A 20,327-nucleotide genomic window follows, 5' to 3' on the forward strand; every position below is an offset into this window, starting at 1 on the left:
CAGTGCTTCAAGGTTTATGTATACTAAAATCTTTAAGAATATTCTGTCAGAGCTTTTGCTTTTCTTCTGGTGGTCTGAAATATGTTATTAAGCCTGATGATAAGGAAGATTGACAAACATGTTGACTCAAACTATAAAGTTTTCTAAAAGCAAATAGAGGATAGTGATAATGATCTGCAGTATTTCCACAGATAGGTGAAAATCTATTAATCTCAGGATGTTACCCATGTACCAGGTTTTTTGAAACCAAATATACTTTCGTTATGTTAAATTAAGTAAAGTAAAACTGTATTTGGTCAGAGGCATTCTGAGAGACTTATAACTTAGTCAGTTACCATGTTCTTTTTCCCTCAGGGGAAAGTTGGGGGCATGCTGCTACAATACGACTAATCTTTCATTGGGACCAGAAGCAAAGGTCTGTATAGAAATAAGTTAATAATTCTGAGTATTGGGTTGATTACACTGAACATTTATCAGTTTCTTAGAGCTAGTCCAGTGGATGAGCTCTACAGTACCCCATGAACTAAAGCTTTTGTTGCCTTCATTACCTAGAGCAAACATAGAAACATGTTGTTATACTGCACATTTAACTACCTAGGAAATTCTTCGGAATATTTAAATGATGGGGTGCTCCTGAAATGAGTAGGTGGCCAAAGAATGCTACCTTCTAAAGCTCTTTGAAATCAAGTACCATTTATTAACCATGCAGAGGGAGGTAGGTACTCTGTGTTCCTGGAAGGGATTGAAAGAAGAGTAAAATCAGGACAAAAGGAAAACTTTTGAGGTTAGCTTTAGGACTAATTTATGTGGAAAATAGGATGGTTTTTCTTAGTTTGTTAATATATTTCCTGTATGAAATTGTGTCTGTTTTTGTTTTCTTTTATATTTTCCTGTCCTACTTTTATTATCCAGTTACTTACTTGCCTTTCACAAGTATTGTTCTTTAAAATAAAACTGTGGCAGCATGAAACCTTTGTTTTTAAATCTGCTGAGCAAGTGAACAAACCACCTTTCATTTTTTAAAAATAGGCAATTGAAAGCCATGGAGTCTTTTATTCTTTACTTCTAGAAATGTCAGATTTATGCCAACATCTCTGCTTTGAAGTTAATTGGTATAACCTAGATAACTTGGTTTGGAAATACTCCAATAAAATGGGGAAATTGAGACAGCATGTGGGCAAAAATGGAAAAAAGGATTGCTTAAATACATATAGGGTCTGGTCAGAGATACTATTTCTTTTTCTGCATTTCTTCATTCTTGTACAAAGTGCAAAAAATCAAGCCTGACCAAGTTAGGTTTTACTGACCCTGAGCTCATAGCTGACCCTATTATATTTGTATACATCTTTTATAACTAGTTCATGCAGTTTGTGTCTCTTTTAAAGCTGGCATTTCCAAAGACCTCAGGTAACTTTTTTTCCCCATAATACATAGTGCTTTACATTCAACTCCCATCCCCCCAATTCTGTAAATAAGTCATTGTGTACTGGATTCACAAAAGCAGTTCTTTTCTCAGCAACAAACCCTATTGTAAAGATTTGGCAGCAGTTCTCCAGAAGAGAGTCTTTTGAACATATCGCTTATATTTTCCCAGATTTAGGTTTCTGTAAAGCACATCCCACTATTTAAATGTTATTAGAAGTTCCCGTTGAGCTAGTATACAGTAGTAGTCTTCCACTATTATTCTAGTATTACATACTCACTAATAGAATACATCTAAGAAGTGAGAAAAATAATAGGAGCAGAGAAAGATGTTTCTTTCATCTTTTTATGCATTTGTCAGAAGGAGAAGTTTGCTGCCTTTGTCAAATTCTAGAAGTTAGCATTGGTTAGGCACCCATGAGATCAGAAAATCATGCTTACTTTCTTAAGAGTTAACCATTTTATGACTTCAGCTTCTTACTAATCCTTCCCAAGAAATTAGACAGTGGCGTAGAACACTGACATTGAATAGATAGATTTAGGGGAAATGTGCTGTTCTATGAATTTTTACCTGTATCCCATACTATCATTTTAATAAGTGCTTGCTTGTGCTAGGTATTTAACTGGGTACCTTATATACAACATTTCATATAATCCCTTCAATAACTCTTTTAAAAAAACTTAAATATGGTTGATATACACTATTATGGAAATTACAGGTGTACAGTATACTGATTCACAATTTTTAAAGGTTATGCTCCATTTATAGTTATTATAAAATATTGGCTATATTTGCTGTGTTGTACAGTGTATCCTTGTAGCTTATTTTATACATAGTAGTTTGTACCTCTTAATCGCCTACTCCTGTATTGCCCCCTCCCTCTCCCCGCTGGTAACCACTAATTTATTCTGTATATCTGTGAGTCTTTCAATAACTCTTTGAAAACACTGTACCGATTATCATTAACAGTGAGAAGATCAAGGCCCAGAAAGATTAAAAAGTAGTAAATAATAGCTACCATTTTTTGAATATTTATTAACTGTTCTTTATTATGCTAAGTGCTCTGTGTGTGTATATATATAATTTCATTTTATTTTCCAAATAACTCTATGAAATAGGTAGTAGTATCCACATTTTTTAGCTGACTTTATAATAGAGTCCATTCCTTTTCTCCTATAATTGCTGTTTCTAGAATGTAATTGTATTATTGCATTGATCGCCAGCGAATCTGAAGGTATAGCTCTTATCCTCCTTTTTAGGTAAAAACCTTTTTCTAATGATATATGATAGATATATGATAAGTACTGTACATACTTTATAGAATCAGAATAAGTTGACCTCATTTAATAAAGTCAACATAGTTTTGTTCTTCATTGTTTGAAATCTGATATCTTTAAGTTATTAAAGTTGCATGAAATCTTGTATGTGTTTTAAAATTTAGTTTATCTTGAAAGGATGGAAATAGAAATTCATGCTGGGGGAAAATAGTTATAAAAATGAACACTTCTAGTTTGAGCAGAAAACTAAAGACCTTGACTAGCCAAATTTATGTTGAGAATTGAATTTAAGTGTTCCGCCTCATGCCCCAGTCCCCATCTTCACTAGAAACACCTGATTTTTACCCTTTGATTAATAATGGAATAACATTCCAATAGTTATTAAGAGAAATACTTTTGTATCTGTCCGGTATGTTGTGTGGGTTTTCCTCCAGTTTGCATATTCATGATAATATGAGGCCAAGATTGTTCAGAATTATACCACTCTTTGCCAAGGAGATCTGGTGGTAGAGTGGAGTAATACATCAACACCCCCACACAGTGTTTCATATGTGTCTCAGTTTTAAAGCACAAATTGTGCTTCTGTCCTGTTTCTTCCTGACCTAAACTATGTAGTTCAGCCATATGTTAAGCTTCATCTCAGCTGGGGCCATGAGCCAAGTGATTCTTTGGTTTAGTTTGTTGTTTAAAAAGATCTCTTGAGATGCAGACATGAAATATAAATTTTATTTTTACCTAGAAATTTGAGGAAGATTTTTCAACCTGAATTCTTAATGCCCACTTGATGTTAGGATTATTAATAAACATATAAATGCTTCTTAAAATCTTACTTGCTTTTTAATAATTTTCTCAGAAAAGTTGGATGTACTGGGTACCTTTTTGGACACATGGTGATATGAGGTGATTTAGATACTAATTTTTCAGAAGGTTAGCTAATTTTTGTTTTATTGGATCAAAAAGAGTGATTTTTTTAATAAAATAGATTTAAATACACCATACCTCTATTTTTTCTGTTTTATTTTGCGTTAAAGATAGACCATCAGCCCTAAAGCATTGTAAAAGTTGATGATTTCACTCCCTAACACAATTATTCTTATATTACATATTACTTAACAGTTATTTTATTTATGCATACAGTTGCTATTACAAAGATATGACATTTTGGATTCTTCTATTCTCATCCTGAAAGAACAAACCTAAAAGCTAATGGATGATGGTCTCTGATTGCTCCTCTTTTGAATTATGCCTGAGTAGGGGCCAATTTCAAAATTAAGAGAGTACCATCATAAACCAAGATGTCTTTTTGAATTATTTTTGAAAACAAATCAACATTATATTACATTTAAAGAAATGATCTGTTTAACTCTGAGAGGCTATGATTTTTCTCTAAGTTAGAATCCTCATTTTGTACAGTTATATCAGTTTTTTAAAATTGTGGTAAAGTAGGGAATTCCCTGGCGTCCAGTGGTTAGGACTCTGCACTTCCACTATAGGGGGGCACAGGTTCGATCCCTGGTCAGGGAACTAAGATCCTGCATTCTGCATGCTGCGGCCAAAAAAAAAATTGTGGTAAAAAACATATAACATAAAATTTACCATTTTAACCATTTAAGTGTACGATTCTGTGGCATGAAGTACATTCATATTATTTTACAGTCATCACCACCATCCATCTCCAGAACTTTTTCATCTTCCCAAACTGAAACTCCATGCTTATTAAATACTAATTCCCCATCCTCCCCTCCTACCAGCCCCTGGGAACCACCATTCTACCTTCTGTCTCTATGAATTTGACTGCTCTAGGCATCTCATATAAGCAGAAGCATACAATATTGGTCCTTTTGTGACTGGCTTTATTTGACTTAGCGTAAAGTCTTCAAGGTTCATTGTAGCATATGTCAGAATTCCTTTCCTTTTTAAGACTGAGCAATATTCCATGGTATGTATATACCACCTTTTGTTTATCCATTCATCTGTCAGACACTTGGGTTGCTTCTACCTTTTAGCTATTGTGAATAAATTATATCAGTTTTAAAGTAATTTTTAAAAGGCACTTTAAAAGTTTTTGCTTAGGGACTTCCCTGGCGGTCCAGTGATTAAGACCCCATGCTTCCACTGCAGGGGGTGCGGGTTTGATCCCTGGTCAGGGAACTAAGATCCCACATGCCACACGGTGCGGCCAAAAAAAAAAAAGTTTTTCTTATACAGTTGACCAGTGAACAACAAGGGTTTGAATTGCATGGGTCTACTTACAGGCAGATTTTTTTCAATAAATGTAGTATCTGTATTTTCATTTTACAGATCTTTATGTGTGGGGAAAAGTTTTTTTGTGTTCAGTTAGAGATCAGAGTATGTGGAGTTAAAAGAACTAGGGTTTTGAGTCCTGATTCTATCTAAACGGTTTCAGCTTCCTGCCCTTGGGTGACTCATTTATCAATTCCTTTGTTTTTGAAGCAGAGTATTCAGATTTTGGACTGCGCGGGGGTTGGTGCCCCTAACCCCTGCATTGTTCAAGGGTCAACTGTATTTGTTGCTGTTACGGTATTTGAGCATAGTTAATAAGAGTTTAGAATTTTATTTCTCAACTACTTTCAGCTTTCAGTTTTATATTATTTACTTTGCAGAGTACACAGTAAAATCATACCTAAACAGACCTTGTCCTGTTTTGACAGCGATTTTTCTGAACATAAGTATTTTGAAAGAATGTGTTTTCCTAGATTATTTGTATTAGTATAATATGAGTATGTGTTCCTCATTTAAATACCAAGAAATTATATTAATATTTCCATTATAACACATAAAAAAATACACAATTACTTTAGAAAGATGTAGATAACCAAACAAAAAAACAGCTTTTACCTTGTAACAGCAACTTTACTTTTTGATTGCAGTTTTTTTTGGGTTTTTTTTGTTTTAATATTTATTTATTTATTTTGGCTGCGCCAGATCTTAGTTGCAGCATGCATGCGGGATCTAGTTCCCCGACCAGGGATCGAACCCAGACCCCCTGCATTGGGAGCACGGAGTCTTACCCACTGGACCACCAGGGAAGTCCCTTTGATTGTAGTCTTTTAGTAATTTTTCTATATAATGTATATATACAAACTTACTCATAAATGTGGGCTCATACAGTATAACTTATACTTCATATATTATTAATATTTTCCAATCTCATTAAATATTTTCTTCCACTTTATTTTCTTAAGTGTAAATAGTATCTTGTCATGTATAAAATAATTTATTTGAATCAGTCATTGGCCTTTTTGGTTGTTTTAAAATTTCACTTATGTAAACAAATCTATTATTATATGTAATAATTATTACATGTATACATATAGCTGTTGTTTTAAGGGAGTATTTTTGATATTTCTTTGCTTTCTGTGTTCTTAGAGAACAAAATAATAGAATTATAGTAAAAAGCTATGAGTTTAAATTACAAAATCAGTCGTCTGAACTAATTAATTAAGATCATGTGTTTGTGTACATTTATTCTTTTTCTCTAAGCAGGTTGGCAACATTGTACAAATCACCAAGCCAGAAGGATGCTACAGTACTATTTCAAATCACAGTCAGTATTATTTGATTAGAGTGGGATTTTGGTGTTAGTGGGCAGTAATTATCTGAAGAGAGCATTTACAAATTGCTTCTGTTAACTTCTGTAGGCAGCAAGCATATTTGAGGACAGCTTTTGATGCTTAGAACATTATCCCCAAAACAGTAGTATATGTAAAGAATTCTCTAGTCACAATTGAACTGAAATTTATTCTTAAGAACAGAGGAAATACTTATTTGTAGGGGAGTGTGTTCCATGCAACGTGTAATGTCAGGATATTAGATTTTTAAAGTAAAGGCCGTTAAAGATCTTCAGAAAAGAAAAAAATACCAGCATTACTCATTTTGATCTGCACATATTATAGATCTATCATAGCCATCAAATATATCCCACTTTTTTCTTTTTTTATTGAAGTATAGTTGATATGTAATATTATATAAGTTACACATGTACATTATAGTGATTCACAATTTTTAAAGGTTATACTCCATTTATAGTTATTGTAAAATACTGGCTATATTCCCCATGTTGTACAATAATATTCTTGTAGTTTATTTTATGCATAGTGTTGTAGTTTGTACATCTTAATCCCCTACCTCATTATTGCCCCTCCCCACTTTCCTCTTCCCACTGGTGACCACTAGTTTGTTCTCTATATCTGTGAGTCTGCTTCTTTTTTGTTGTATTCACTAGTTTCTTGTTATTTTTTTAGATTCCTCATATAAGTGAAATATATCCCACTTTAAAGTGTTAATTTTCCAGTAATTTTACATCATAGAAAATACATTTTTGGCTAAAATAATGCATATTTATCAATAGTGTTGAATCAGATATATTCTTGGCGTCTCATTTTTTAAGGACAAAAACAGAAATAGAAGGAGATTCTGAAACTGAATTATCTACTTAGTCTTTGCACTGCCCAGGTGTATTTAAAGTATCTAATCGGGACATTTTATTTTAGAGTATTTATTTATTTTTATTGGGGTATAGTTGTTTTACAATGTTGTGTTAGTTTCTGCTGTACAGCAAAGTGGAGTTCCCTGTGCTATACAGCAGGTTCTCATTAGTTATCTGTTTTATACGTATTAGTGTATATATGTCAATCCCAATCTCCCAATTCATTAGAGTATTTAATTGTGAAAATATTTCTAAAGTACCTAAGTAATTAGTGCATGTTACTTCCTTTCACCTCTTCCAATAGAGCCACTGTAAAGTTTGTTAGGATTGACTTTTAGAGAATATTTTTATAATGTACTATATTTCTGTGTATGTGTATATATAAGTAAATACATACACATACTCTAGATAAAAATTACCCTATTATAGCCCTGGCTATCTTTGAGGTTTATCCTCTTCATTCACAGTGGTTGATAACTTCTATCCCAAGAATAAAGTAGCTCTTTTATCAATTACTTTAAAATATTTGGAAGACCAGTTGTTATTTTAGATGTTCTTAAAGCATACTTGTATATTTTTTCATCTTGCAGCCTCAGGGATTTAGAGATGCTGTTGTTGCTACTGCACGTTCATTGCAAACAGAAGGTTCACTGAATATCCGGAAGCGGTCACGGGACTCAGAGGAAGAAAAGGAATCCAAAGACTAGTCTCAGAGTATACATATGTATTGATGCTGTGAGAGATGCAGTGCTTACAAGTAGTAGACTCGTTACTTTAGAATATAAACACTATGGTGTGAATGAATCCAGTCTATATTAAGTGAATGGTGAGTGAATGGATCAGGTCTATATTAAGTGAAAATACTTAACAAATAGGATTCTCTGAAAGAGTTTTTCTAAACTAAGCAGTGTTCTACAGTTGTATTTAACCCTGTTTTCATTTTCAGTAACATTCAGTAGAGATGATACAGGTATTGTATTTTGCAAATGTGGAAAGCTGATCGCTTGTGGCCAATCTGAATTTAATATTCAGACTGTTTTTTCCTCCTTTCTTTGCCAATTGCCTAGACATTTGTAGGAAGAAAAGATTTTTTTCACATTCCTATTGTGCTCTCCTCTTTAAATGTAGCTTTGATAATTCTCAAAAATGACATGTTTGTATTATGAAGAAAAGTCAGCACCATGAGTCAGCATATCATTACATTCAGTTTATGAGCAGGATACAAATTTTGGATGACCAGTCTGATTTTAGTGACCCCAATCCTAAAATCTAAGTCATTTGTTCAGTTTTTAATATTATTTTGTAACATTAAAGGAAAGACTTTGGAGTTGTTATCCCATCTAGAACATTGACTGGAACGTATATCTATGTTGTCAAGTTGATAAGCTTACAGTCATTTATTTCTATATTTCTGAAACATGGTGTGATCCAGTTCTAGGTGTATTGACATTTTCCTTTGAATAATCTTAATACTGCTTGAATAAATTAAAAATTTGGATTCTTGAGTGGTTTCAAAATTTTAAAATGTTTTGGTACCTGGTTCTTAGTGCTTCTTAATTCATTTACAGAATTTACTTTGACTCCCAGTGGAAGAAAATTATTTAAGTAATTGAATATTATATACCGTGACAACCATATTTTCCAGACTTTAGTGACAGTTGGTATTTCCTGTCCCAGACTGAACACTAAATTCATAAAATTTTAAAAATGTAATTATTCTGTAATTGATTATACATAGACTAACCATAGTTGGCAAGGACTTTTTAAAGAATGAAAATAGGCACTGCTAACAATTATACCAGGACATAAATCAGGACTGTCCCAGGCAAATCAGGCTTATGGTCATCCTAATTATGTAAGACTAATTTCAAATGACTACTTTAGTATAGGATAACTAATTGTAACTATCTTATTTTTGAGGGCTTTAAGGCATATGTTTTTATTATAATTAATGCAGTCATTATAAAAAATTACCTGTCATTTTATATTCTATTTACTCAAATCATAACATCAAGAGAGTAAGGGGGGTTGTTAAGTGATAAATATCAGTGTTACCATGCATCAGATACTGTTAAGAGGTCATTTTATAAAGCATTATAATACTGTACTTTAAAAGAACTATGAGACCCCAAAATGGATTAAAGGCCTAAATGTAAGGCCAGACACTATCAAACTCTTAGAGGAAAACATAGGCAGAACACTCTATGACATAAATCACAGCAAGATCCTTTTTGACCCACCTCCTAGAGAAATGGAAATAAAAACAAAAATAAACAAATGGGACCTAATGAAACTTAAAAGCTTTTGCACAGCAAAGGAAACAATAAACAAGACGAAAAGACAACCCTCAGAATGGGAGAAAGTATTTGCAAATGAAGCAACTGACAAAGGATTAATCTCCAAAATTTACAAGTGGCTCATGCACCTCAATATCAAAAAAACAAACAACCCAATCCAAAAATGGGCAGAAGACCTAAATAAACATTTCTCCAAAGAAGATATACAGATTGCCAACAAACACATGAAAGAATGCTCAGCATCATTAATCATAAGAGAAACGCACATCAAAACTACAATGAGATATCATCTCACACCAGTCAGAATGGCCATCATCAAAAAATCTACGAACAATAAATGCTGGAGAGGGTGTGGAGAAAAGGGAACACTGCTACACTGTTGGTGGGAATGTAAATTGATACAGCCACTATGGAGAACAGTATGGAGGTTCCTTAAAAAACTAAAAATAGAGCTACCATATGACCCAGCAATCCCAGTACTGGGCATATACCCTGAGAAAACCATAATTCAAAAAGAGTCATGTACCAAAATGTTCACTGCAGCTCTATTTACAATAGCCAGGACATAGAAGCAACCTAAGTGTCCATCAGCAGATGAATGGATAAAGAAGATGTGGCACATATATACAATGGAATATTACTCAGCCATAAAAAGAAGCAAAATTGAGTTATTTGTAGTGAGGTGGATGGACCTAGAGTCTGTCATACAGAGTGAAGTAAGTCAGAAAGAGAAAAAGAAATACCGTATGCTAACGCATATATATGGAATCTAAGAAAAAAAAATGGTCATGGAGAACCTAGGGGCAAGACGGGAATAAAGACACAGACCTACTAGAGAATGGACTTGAGGATATGGGGAGGGGGAAGGGTAAGCTGGGACAAAGAGAGTGGCATGGACATATATACACTACCAAACATAAAATAGATAGCTAGTGGGAAGCAGCCGCATAGCACAGAGAGATCACCTCGGTGCTTTGTGACCACCTAGAGGGGTGGGAGGGAGGGAGATGCAAGAGGGAAGAGATATGGGAACATATGTATATGTATAACTGATTCACTTTGTTATAAAGCAGAAACTAACACACCATTGTAAAGCAATTATACTCAAATACAGATGTTAAAAAATATATATATATGAGACCCTGAATATTGACAAAGCCAAGTGTATTTCTTTTTGTTTGCAACTCTTTTTAAATAAAATTTTCATATCATAGCCTTTCAAAGTTGTGCTGCTGAGAAGATATTTATTTTTCTAGTTATAATAAACACTTAGTCCGCTTGGGCTGCAGTAACAAAATACCATAAACTTACACAACAGAATTTTCTCATGGTATTTTCTCAGTGTCCCAGTGTGGTCTGGTTCTGGTAAGGGCTGTCTTCCTTGCTTGCAGACAGCTGCCTTCTCACTGTTTGCTCACAAGGACTTTCCTAGGTGAATGCGCATAGATAGAGACCGTTCTCTCTTCCTGTCTTATAAGGCCACCAATCCTGTGAGAAATCCACCCTTATAACCTCATTTAACATTAATTACCTCCTAAAAGTCCTATCTCCAAGTAGTCACATTGGAGGTAGGGCTTCAACATATGAATTTTGAGAGGACACAGTTCAGTCCATAGCATTCTGCCCCTGGTCCCCGCAAATTCATGTCCTCACATGCAAAATACATACCTTCTATCCCAACAGCCCCCAAAGTCTTAACTCATTCCAGCATCAACTCTAAAGTACAAAGTCTCATTAAAATATCCTCTAAATCAGATACCAGTGAGATTCCAGGTACAGTTCTTTTTTTTTTTTTTTAATATTTATTTTTATTTGGTTGTGCCGGGTCTTAGTTGTGGCATGCGAACTCTTAGTTGCGGCATATATGTGGGATCTAGTTCCCTGACCAGGGATCAAACCTGGGCCACCTGCATTGGGAGTGGGGAAGTCCCAGGTACAGTTCTTTCTGAGGCGGAATTCTTCTCCAGCTGTGAACCTGTGAAACCTGACAAATTAAGTCTTTTCAAAATACAATGGTAGGATAGACATTCTCATTCTAAAGGAAAAAATCAGAAGGAAAAATGGAGTGATGGGTCCCAAGGAAGTCCAAAACCTAGCCAGGCAAATTCCATTAGATCTTAAGGCTTGACATTAATCCTTTTTGGTTTGATACTCTGCCTTCCAGGCCCACTGGCATGGCAGCATCACCCCACAACTCTAGGTGGAGGTTCTGCCCCTGACCTCTGGCAGAGGCCATCTGGCCTGTTGAAAATGAGGTAGTAGCCCTGATGACCTCTGAATGGCCTTCAGGGTCATTTTTCCCTCTTCTTGAAGAATAGCTGATGTTTGCAGCGAAATACTCTCCAGTCCTTTCAAATCCAAGAAGTCGGTCAGCCTTCCTTCATTTTGTCCTGTCACTATCCCCTTCAGTTCAAGCTGGCATTGTTTTGGCTCTAATAATACCATAAGCTTTTTATGGAGTGATGATCCAGCCACACCCTTGATGTCCTCTTCAGAACATGCTGTCTAATTTGCAATATAGATAGGCTGAGAATTTTCCAAATTTTTAGGTTCCAGTTCCTTTTTGCTTAACAATTTCTTCTTCATATATCCCATTTTGCATTTTACTATAAACAGTCAGGAGGAACCAAGCGACTCCTTCAGTACTTCACTTAGAAACCTCAGCTAAATAGCCAGTTTCATTACTTGGAAGTTCTACCTTCCACCGAACACTAAATTCAGCCAGTTCTTTGCCACTTTATAAAAAGGGTCACCTTTTCTCCAGTTTCCGATAACATGTTCCTCATTTCCATTTGAGATCTCACCAGAATCACCTTTAATACCCATATTTCTAGCATGCCACCTCCAAACTCTTCCAGCCTCCACCCATTACTGTTCCAAAGCTTCTTCCACAATTTTAGGTATACCTTAAAGCAACACCCCACTTCTCAATACTAAAATCTGTAATAATAGCTTGTGCTGCCATGGCAAAATCCCATAGATTGGGTGGCTTAAAAGAAGTTTATTTTCTCACAGTTCTAGAGGCTAGAAGTCCAAGATCATGGTGCTAGCAGGTTGTTTCTGGTATAGTAGGAGATCTCTTCCACGGCCTCTTCTCACTATGTTCTCACATGATGGTTAGAGATTGAGAGCATAAGTGAGCAAGCTTTCAGGTGTCTGTTCTTATAAGGGTGCTAATTCTATCATGAGGACCCTGCTCTTCTGACCTCATTTAACCTTAATTACCTCCTAAAGGCCCTGTCACCAAGTATAATCACATTGGAGGTTAGAGAATAACAATAACATAAGAACTTTGGGGAGACACAATTCAGTCTGTAACACTATAGGAAACAAAATATGTACACATAAGTATAACTTTTTAAAAAATTATATAGTATCGTAACCTGCTTTTTAAAAATCTTAATATATCCTCATGTATTCCACATAACTAAATTTTTCTTTGATTTTTTTTTAAAAATAAAATTATATATTTATTTATTTATTTATGGCTGCATTGGGTTTTTGTTGCTCCGCGCAGGCTTTCTCTAGTTGCAGAGAGCGGGGGCGACTCTTCGTTGTGGTGTGTGGGCTTCTCGTTGTGGTGGCTTCTCGTGGAGCACGGGCTCTAGGCACATGGGCTTCATTAGTTGTGGTGTACAGGCTCAGTAGTTGTGGCTCATGGGCTCTAGAGCACAGGCTCAGTAGTTGCGGCGCACGGACTTAGTTGCTCCGTGGCATGTGGGATCTTCCTGGACCAGAGCTTCAACCCATGTCCCCTGCATTGGCAGGCGGATTCTTAACCACTGTGCCACCAGGGAAGTCCCTCTATGATAGTTTTTAATGGTTGTGCATACCTTTAAAATTTCTTTTTGGAGTTGAAGTTATTACTGTATTTTTAGTGTTATAAACAACACTTCTAATAAGCACGTGAGTTCCTTTTTAAAGAAATCGAAATTATGATTTGTATCATAATGCATGATTTGTATTAATTTCCTCTTGCTGCTTGTAATAAATTACTATAGATTAGTGGCTTAAAAGAGCACAAGTCTGGGGAGTTCCCTGGCAGGCCAGTGGTTAGGACTCTGAACTCTCACTGCTGAGGGCCCGGGTTTGATCCCTGGTCGGGGAACTAAGATCCCACAAGCCATGTGATGTGGTGCAGCCAAAAATAAAATAAAAATAAAACAAGAACACAAGTCTGAAATCAGTTTCAAAGGGCTAAAATCGAGGTGTCAGCAGGCCTGCATCCTTCTGGAGGGTCTTTGGGAAAATCTGTTTCGTTGCTTTTTCTAGCTTCTAGAAACTGCCTGCATTCCTTGGTTCATAGCCCATCTTCAAAGACTGCAGCGTAGCATCTTCCAGTCTCTCTCTTTCTATGTTTCCATTGCCTTTTTCTCACTCTGTCTCCTCCTGCCTCCCCCTTAAAAGGACACTTGTGATTACATTTAGGGCCCAGTCAGATAATCCAGGATAATATCCCCATCTTGAGGTCTTAATTTAATCATATCTGCAAAGTCCCTTTCGCATGTAAATTAGGATTCACAAATTTCGAGGATTAGGTTGGAAATGTTTTTGGGAAGCCACTATTCAGCCCCTCAAATCATGTGGCAACATGATTCAAGAAATAATCATCTTTGGGTAATTCATATGTAATTCATATGCACATTAAAGTTTGAAAAGCACTGGGACAGATATTTTACCATTTTCAACTTTTCATAGATGGTTATTCCCATTTATGAAATGGAAAGAAAAAAGAGGATAGTTCCTTAGCTTTTTGAAAGGATTATATTTTTTCTTAATTATAAAATATGTAGTACAGGCATACCTCAGAAATAGTGTGGTTTGGTACCAGGCCGCTGCAATAAAGCAAATATTAAAGCAAGTCACACAAACTTTTTTGGTTTCCCAGTACATATAAAAGTTTTGTTTACACCATACTGTAGTTTATTAAGTGTGCAGTAGCATTATGTCTAAAAAAAAAAGTACATACCTTAATTAAAAATGCTTTATTGCCAAAAAAATACTTTATTGCTAAGAACTGCAAGCTTTCTTTTTTTAAAATATAACACTCTTTTTATATTTATTTTTAAAATTTATTTATTTTTGGCTGCGTTGGCTCTTAGTTGCGGCACACAGGCTCCAGAGCATGTGGGCTCCAGAGCACGTGGGCTCTGTAGTTGCAGCACGCGGGCTTAGTTGCCCTGTGGCATGTGGGAGCTTAGTTCCCTGACCAGGGATCAAACCTGCGTTCCCTGCATTAGAAGGTGGATTCTTAACCACTGGACCACCAGGGAAGTCCCTAAAAACTGCAAGCTTTCAACGAGTCATAATCTTCTTGCAAGAGTAACAACAAAGATCGTTGATCACAGATCAACATAACAAATATAACAATAATGAAGTTTGAAATATTGCAAGAATTACTGAAAATGTGACACAGAGACACGAAATGAGCAAATGCTGTTGGGAAAATGGTGCAACAAACTTGTTCAGTAAAGGGTTGTCACAAACCTTCAATTTGTAAAAAAAAAAACCAATATCTGTGAAGCAAAATAAAATGAGATACGCCTGTAATTTTTAAAACATGCAGACACTTTTTAAAAGTAATTCTTCCTTGGTTTTACAAACATTTTATCCTTTATTGAAACTGTATTTTCTCCCAGAGTATTATCACTTTTAGCTTCAATTTTGGGGATATGTAACTCAAAATATACTTATATAGTGCCTTATGATTTTGAAACACTTTTACATCATTTAATTTGATATTTCTAGCAACTCTGTCAGGTAGGTGTGATAGGCTGGGCTGTCTGCTTTTATTCCTTTCATCTATCCATCCCTCCATCCCTCCATCCATCCATCCATCCATCTACTGCGTAACACGTATGGATTTAACAATGACTTGTATGAATAAATATTTCAAATAAGATTTAGAATCTTTGGTCATGCATAGGATGGTGTTTCTGAACATTTTTTATTATAAACTAAATATAGGTAATTTAATAGTGGTCTTTTTAATTTTTTTTTTTACTTTTAAAGATTGGGATAAAATAGTACTTAAAATTTGCCATTTTAACCATTTTTAAGTGTATAATTCAGTGACATTTTTAATTGTTGTAGGACCATCTCCACTATTTTATTTATTTATTTTTTTGGGTGCATTGGGTCTTTGATGCTGCACGTGGGCTTTTTCTAGTTGCGGCCAGCGGGGGCTACTCTTCGTTGCGCTGCGCAGGCTTCTCATTGCAGTGGTTTCTCTTGTTGCGGATCATGGGCTCTATGCGCGCAGGCTTCAGTAGTTGTGGTGCATGGACTCAGTAGTTGTGGCTCGTGGGCTCTAGAGCGCAGGCTCAGTAGTTGTGGCACATGGGCTTAGTTGCTCCGCGGCATGTGGGATCTTCCCTGACGAGAGATTGAACCCGTGTCCCCTGCATTGGCAGGCGGATTCTTTACCACTGTGCCACCAGGGAAGTCCCTCCAGTATTTTAAAAACTTTTCATCACCCCAAATAGAGACTCTGTACCCATTAAGCAATAACTCTTCATTATTGCCTCCACCAGCTCCTGGTAATCTATACTCTACTTTCTATTTCTATGAATTTGCTTATCGTATATATTTCATATAAGTGATAAGAATAATACAATATTTTTCCTTTTGTGTCTGGCTTATTTCGCTTAGCATAATGTTTTCAAGGTTCATCCATGTTGTAGCATGTAGAAGAACTTCAGTCCTTTTTATGGCTATGTAATATTCCGTTGTGTGTATATACCACATTTTGCTTATCCATTCATCTTTTGATGGACATTTGGGTTGTTTTTAATAGTGTTTCAATGGTTTATAAATGTATATGAGTAACACTTTTTGTTTCTTGAAACTTTTATTGATTTTTATTTACCAAGTTTGGGACAGTTGATTTGTCTTTGGAATATTTTCAAGCTATTCCTAGTAGCTTAAATTTTAACCCTAATAGACTTATTTTCATTTCCCAGATCAGCTATTTTAATTTTCTCTCTAATTACTGTATTTTGTTTTTCTTGTTAATAATGTTCTTACTAAAATGTTTACAACTAGTTACCAGTGATAAAATTAAAATAAAATGTGGTAGAGAGAAGATAGGACTAGAGTCAGAAGACCTGGATCCTAATTCCAGCTGAGACATTAATAAGCCATGTCAATTTAAACACCTTTATTTTCTCATGCCTTTCTTTTATTTATAAAATTTATAAAATAAGATAGAACTGGGAGGAGCTTCAAGATGGCAGAAGAGTAAGACGTGGAGATCAGCTTCCTCTCCACAAATACATCAGAAATACATCTACATGTGGAACAGCTCCTACAGAACACCTACTGAACGCTGGCAGAAGACCTCAGACCTCCCAAAAGGCAAGAAACTCCCCACGTACCTGGGTAGGGCAAAAGAAAAAAGAAAAAACAGAGACAAAAGAATAGGAACAGGACCTGCACCAGTGGGAAGGAGCTGTGAGGGACAAAAGGTTTCCACACACTAGGAAGCCCCTTCGTGGGCGGAGACTGAGGGTGGCAGAGGGGGAAGCTTCAGAGCCACGGAGGAGAGCGCAGCAACAGGGGTGCGGAGGGCAAAGCGGAGAGATTCCCGCACAGGATTGGAGCTGACCAGCACTCACTAGCCCGAGAGGCTTGTAGGCTCACCCACCGGGCGGGCGGGGGCTGGGAGCTGAGGCTCGGGCTTCAGTCGGATCACAGGGAGAGGACTGGGGTTGGCTGCGTGAACACAGCCTGAAGGGGCTAGTGCACCACAGCTAGCCGGGAGGGAGTCCGGGAAAAAGTCTGGAGCTGCCAAAGAGGCAAGAGACTTTTTCTTGCCTCTTTGTTTCCTGGTGCGCGAGGAGAGGGTATTAAGAGCGCCTCTTAAAGGAGCTCCGAGACGGGCGCGAGCCGTGGCTATCAGCGCGGACACCAGAGACGGGCATGAGACGCTAAGGCTGCTGCTGCTGCCACCAAGAAGCCTGTGTGCAAGCACAGGTCACTCTCCACACCGCCCCTCCCGGGAGCCTGTGCAGCCCGCCACTGCCAGGGTCCCGTGATCCAGGGACAACTTCCCAGGGAGAACGCATGGCGCCTTAGGCTGGTGCAATGTCATGCCAGCCTCTGCCGCTGCAGGCTCGCCCCGCACTCCGTACCCCTCCACCTCCCTGGCCTGCATGAGCCAGAGCCCCCGAATCAGCTGCTCCTTTAACCCCGTCCTGTATGAGCGGGAACAGACACCCTCAGGCGACCTACACGCAGAGGCGGGGCCCAATCCAAAGCTGAACCCCAGGAGCTGTGCGAACAAAGAAGAGAAAGGGAAATTTCTCCCAGCAGCCTCAGGAGCAGCGGATTAAATCTCCACAATCAACTTGATGTACCCTGCATCTGTGGAATACCTGAATAGACAACGAATCATCCCAAATTGAGGAGGTGGACTTTGGGAGCAAAGATATATATATATTTTTTCACTTTTTCTCTTTTTGTGAGTGTGTATGTGTATGCTTCTTTGTGTGATTTTGTGTGTATAGCTTTGCTTTTACCATTTGTCCTAGGGTTCTGCCTGTCCGTTTTTTTGTTTTGTTTTGTTTTTTTTACTTAAAAAATTTTTTTCTTAAAAATTATTTTTTATATTTTATTTTAATTATTTTATTTATTTTACTTTATTTTATTTTATCTTCTTTCTTTCTTTCCTTCTATTTTTTCTCCCTTTTATTCTGAGCTGTGTGGATGAAACGCTCTTGGTGCTCCAGCCAGGCACCAGGGCTGTTTCTCTGAGGTGGGAGAGCCAAGTTCAGGACACTGGTCCACAAGAGACCTCCCAGCTCCATGTAATATCAAATGGCGAAAATCTCCCAGAGATCTCCATCTCAATGCCAAGACCCAGCTTCACTCAACGACCAGCAAGCTACAGTGCTGGACACCCTATGCCAAACAACCAGCAAGACAGGAACACAACCCCACCCATTAGCAGAGAGGCTGCCTAAAATCATAATAAGGCCACAGACACCCCAAAACACACCACCAGACGTGGACCTTCCCACCAGAAAGACAAGATCCAGCCTCATCCACCAGAACACAGGCACTAGTCCCCTCCACCAGGAAGCCTACACAACCCACTGAACCATCCTTAGCCACTGGGAACAGACACCAAAAACAACAGGAACTACGAACCTGCAGCCTGCGAAAAGGAGACCCCAAACACAGTAAGTTAAGCAAAATGAGAAGACAGAAAAACACACAGCAGATGAAGGAGCAAGGCAAAAACCCACCAGACCTAACAAATGAAGAGGAAATAGGCAGTCTATCTGAAAAAGAATTCAGAATAATGATAAAGATGATCCAAAATCTTGGAAATAGAATAGAGAAAATACAAGAAATGTTTAACAAGGACCTAGAGGAACTAAAGAGCAAACAAACAGTGATGAAGAACACAATAAGTGAAATTAAAAATTCTCTAAAAGGGATCAATAGGAGAATAACTGAGGCAGAAGCACGGATAAGTGACCTGGAAGATAAAATAGTGAAAATAACTACCACAGAGCAGAATAAAGAAAAAAGAATGAAAAGAATTGAGGACAGTCTCAGAGACCTCTGGGACATTAAACGCACCAACATTCGAATTATAGGGGTGCCAGAAGAAGAAGAGGAAAAGAAAGGGACTGAGAAAATATTTGAAGAGATTATAGTTGAAAACTTCCCTAATATGGGAAAGGAAATAGTTAATCAAGTCCAGGAAGCACAGAGAGTCCCATACAGGATAAATCCAAGGAGAAACACGCCAAGACACATATTGATCAAACTATCAAAAATTAAATACAAAGAAAAAATATTAAAAGCAGCAAGGGAAAAACAACAAATAACACACAAGGGAATCCCCATAAGGTTAACAGCTGATCTTTCAGCAGAAACTCTGCAATCCATAAGGTAGTGACAGGACATATTTAAAGTGATGAAGGAGAAAAACCTACAACCAAGATTACTCTACCTAGCAAGGATCTCATTCAGATTTGATGGAGAAATTAAAACCTTTACAGACAAGCAAAAGCTAAGCGAATTCAGCACCACCAAACCAGCTTTACAACAAATGCTAAAGGAACTTCTATAGGCAGGAAACACAAGAGAAGGAAAAGACCTACAATAACAAACCCAAAACAATTAAGAAAATGGTAATAGGAACATACATATTATGTATGTTCCTATTGTATGATAGGAATGTATGACACCTTAACATTACATGTAAGGTAATTGATAATTACCTTAAATGTAAATGGACTAAATGCTCCAACCAAAAGACATAGACTGGCTGAATGGATACAAAAACAAGACCCGTATATATGCTGTCTACAAGAGACCCACTTCAGACCTAGGGACACATACAGAATGAAAGTGAGGGGATGGAAAAAGATATTCCATGCAAATGGAAATCAAAAGAAAGCTGGAGTAGCAATTCTCATATCAGACAAAATAGACTTTAAAATAAAGACTGTTACAAGAGACAAAGAAGGACACTACATAATGATCAAGGGATCAATCCAAAAAGAAGGTATAACAATTGTAAATATTTATGCATCCACCATAGGAGCACCTCAATACTTAAGGCAACAGCTAACAGCCATAAAAGGGGAAATCGACAGTAACACAATCATAGTGGGGGATTTTAACACCCCATTTTCACCAATGGACAGATCATCCAAAATGAAAATAAATAAGGAAACACAAGCTTTAAATGATACATTAAACAAGATGGACTTAATTGATATTTATAGGACATTCCATCCAAAAACAACAGAATACACATTCTTCTCAAGTGTTCATGGAACATTCTCCAGGATAGATCATATCTTGGGTCACAAATCAAGCCTTGGTAAATTTAAGAAAATTGAAATCATATCAAGTATCTT

At 36.9% G+C, this 20,327-nt stretch overlaps 1 protein-coding gene across 7 annotated transcripts in view; it reads left to right on the forward strand.

Annotated features, from left to right (window-relative positions):
• The window catches only part of RAD51C (RAD51 paralog C), a 60,840-nt gene that overhangs the window by 24,046 nt on the left and 16,467 nt on the right, over positions 1 to 20,327 (forward strand). For 5 of the 7 annotated variants that reach the window (XM_082440110.1, XM_082440112.1, XM_082440114.1 and 2 more), the window contains 3 exons: positions 355 to 415; positions 6,205 to 6,268; positions 7,741 to 15,039. In XM_082440110.1, coding sequence (XP_082296236.1) covers positions 355 to 415; positions 6,205 to 6,268; positions 7,741 to 7,857 — 242 coding nt within the window. In that variant the 3' untranslated portion in view covers positions 7,858 to 15,039. Of the gene's footprint in view, positions 1 to 354; positions 416 to 6,204; positions 6,269 to 7,740; positions 15,040 to 20,327 lie in introns of those variants that run through there. The other 2 variants (XM_082440109.1, XM_082440111.1) reach the window with 2 other exon arrangements.

Source organism: Balaenoptera physalus (genome assembly GCF_965194825.1).
Source record: "Balaenoptera physalus genome assembly, chromosome: 20".
Classification (NCBI taxonomy): Eukaryota; Metazoa; Chordata; class Mammalia; order Artiodactyla; family Balaenopteridae; genus Balaenoptera; species Balaenoptera physalus.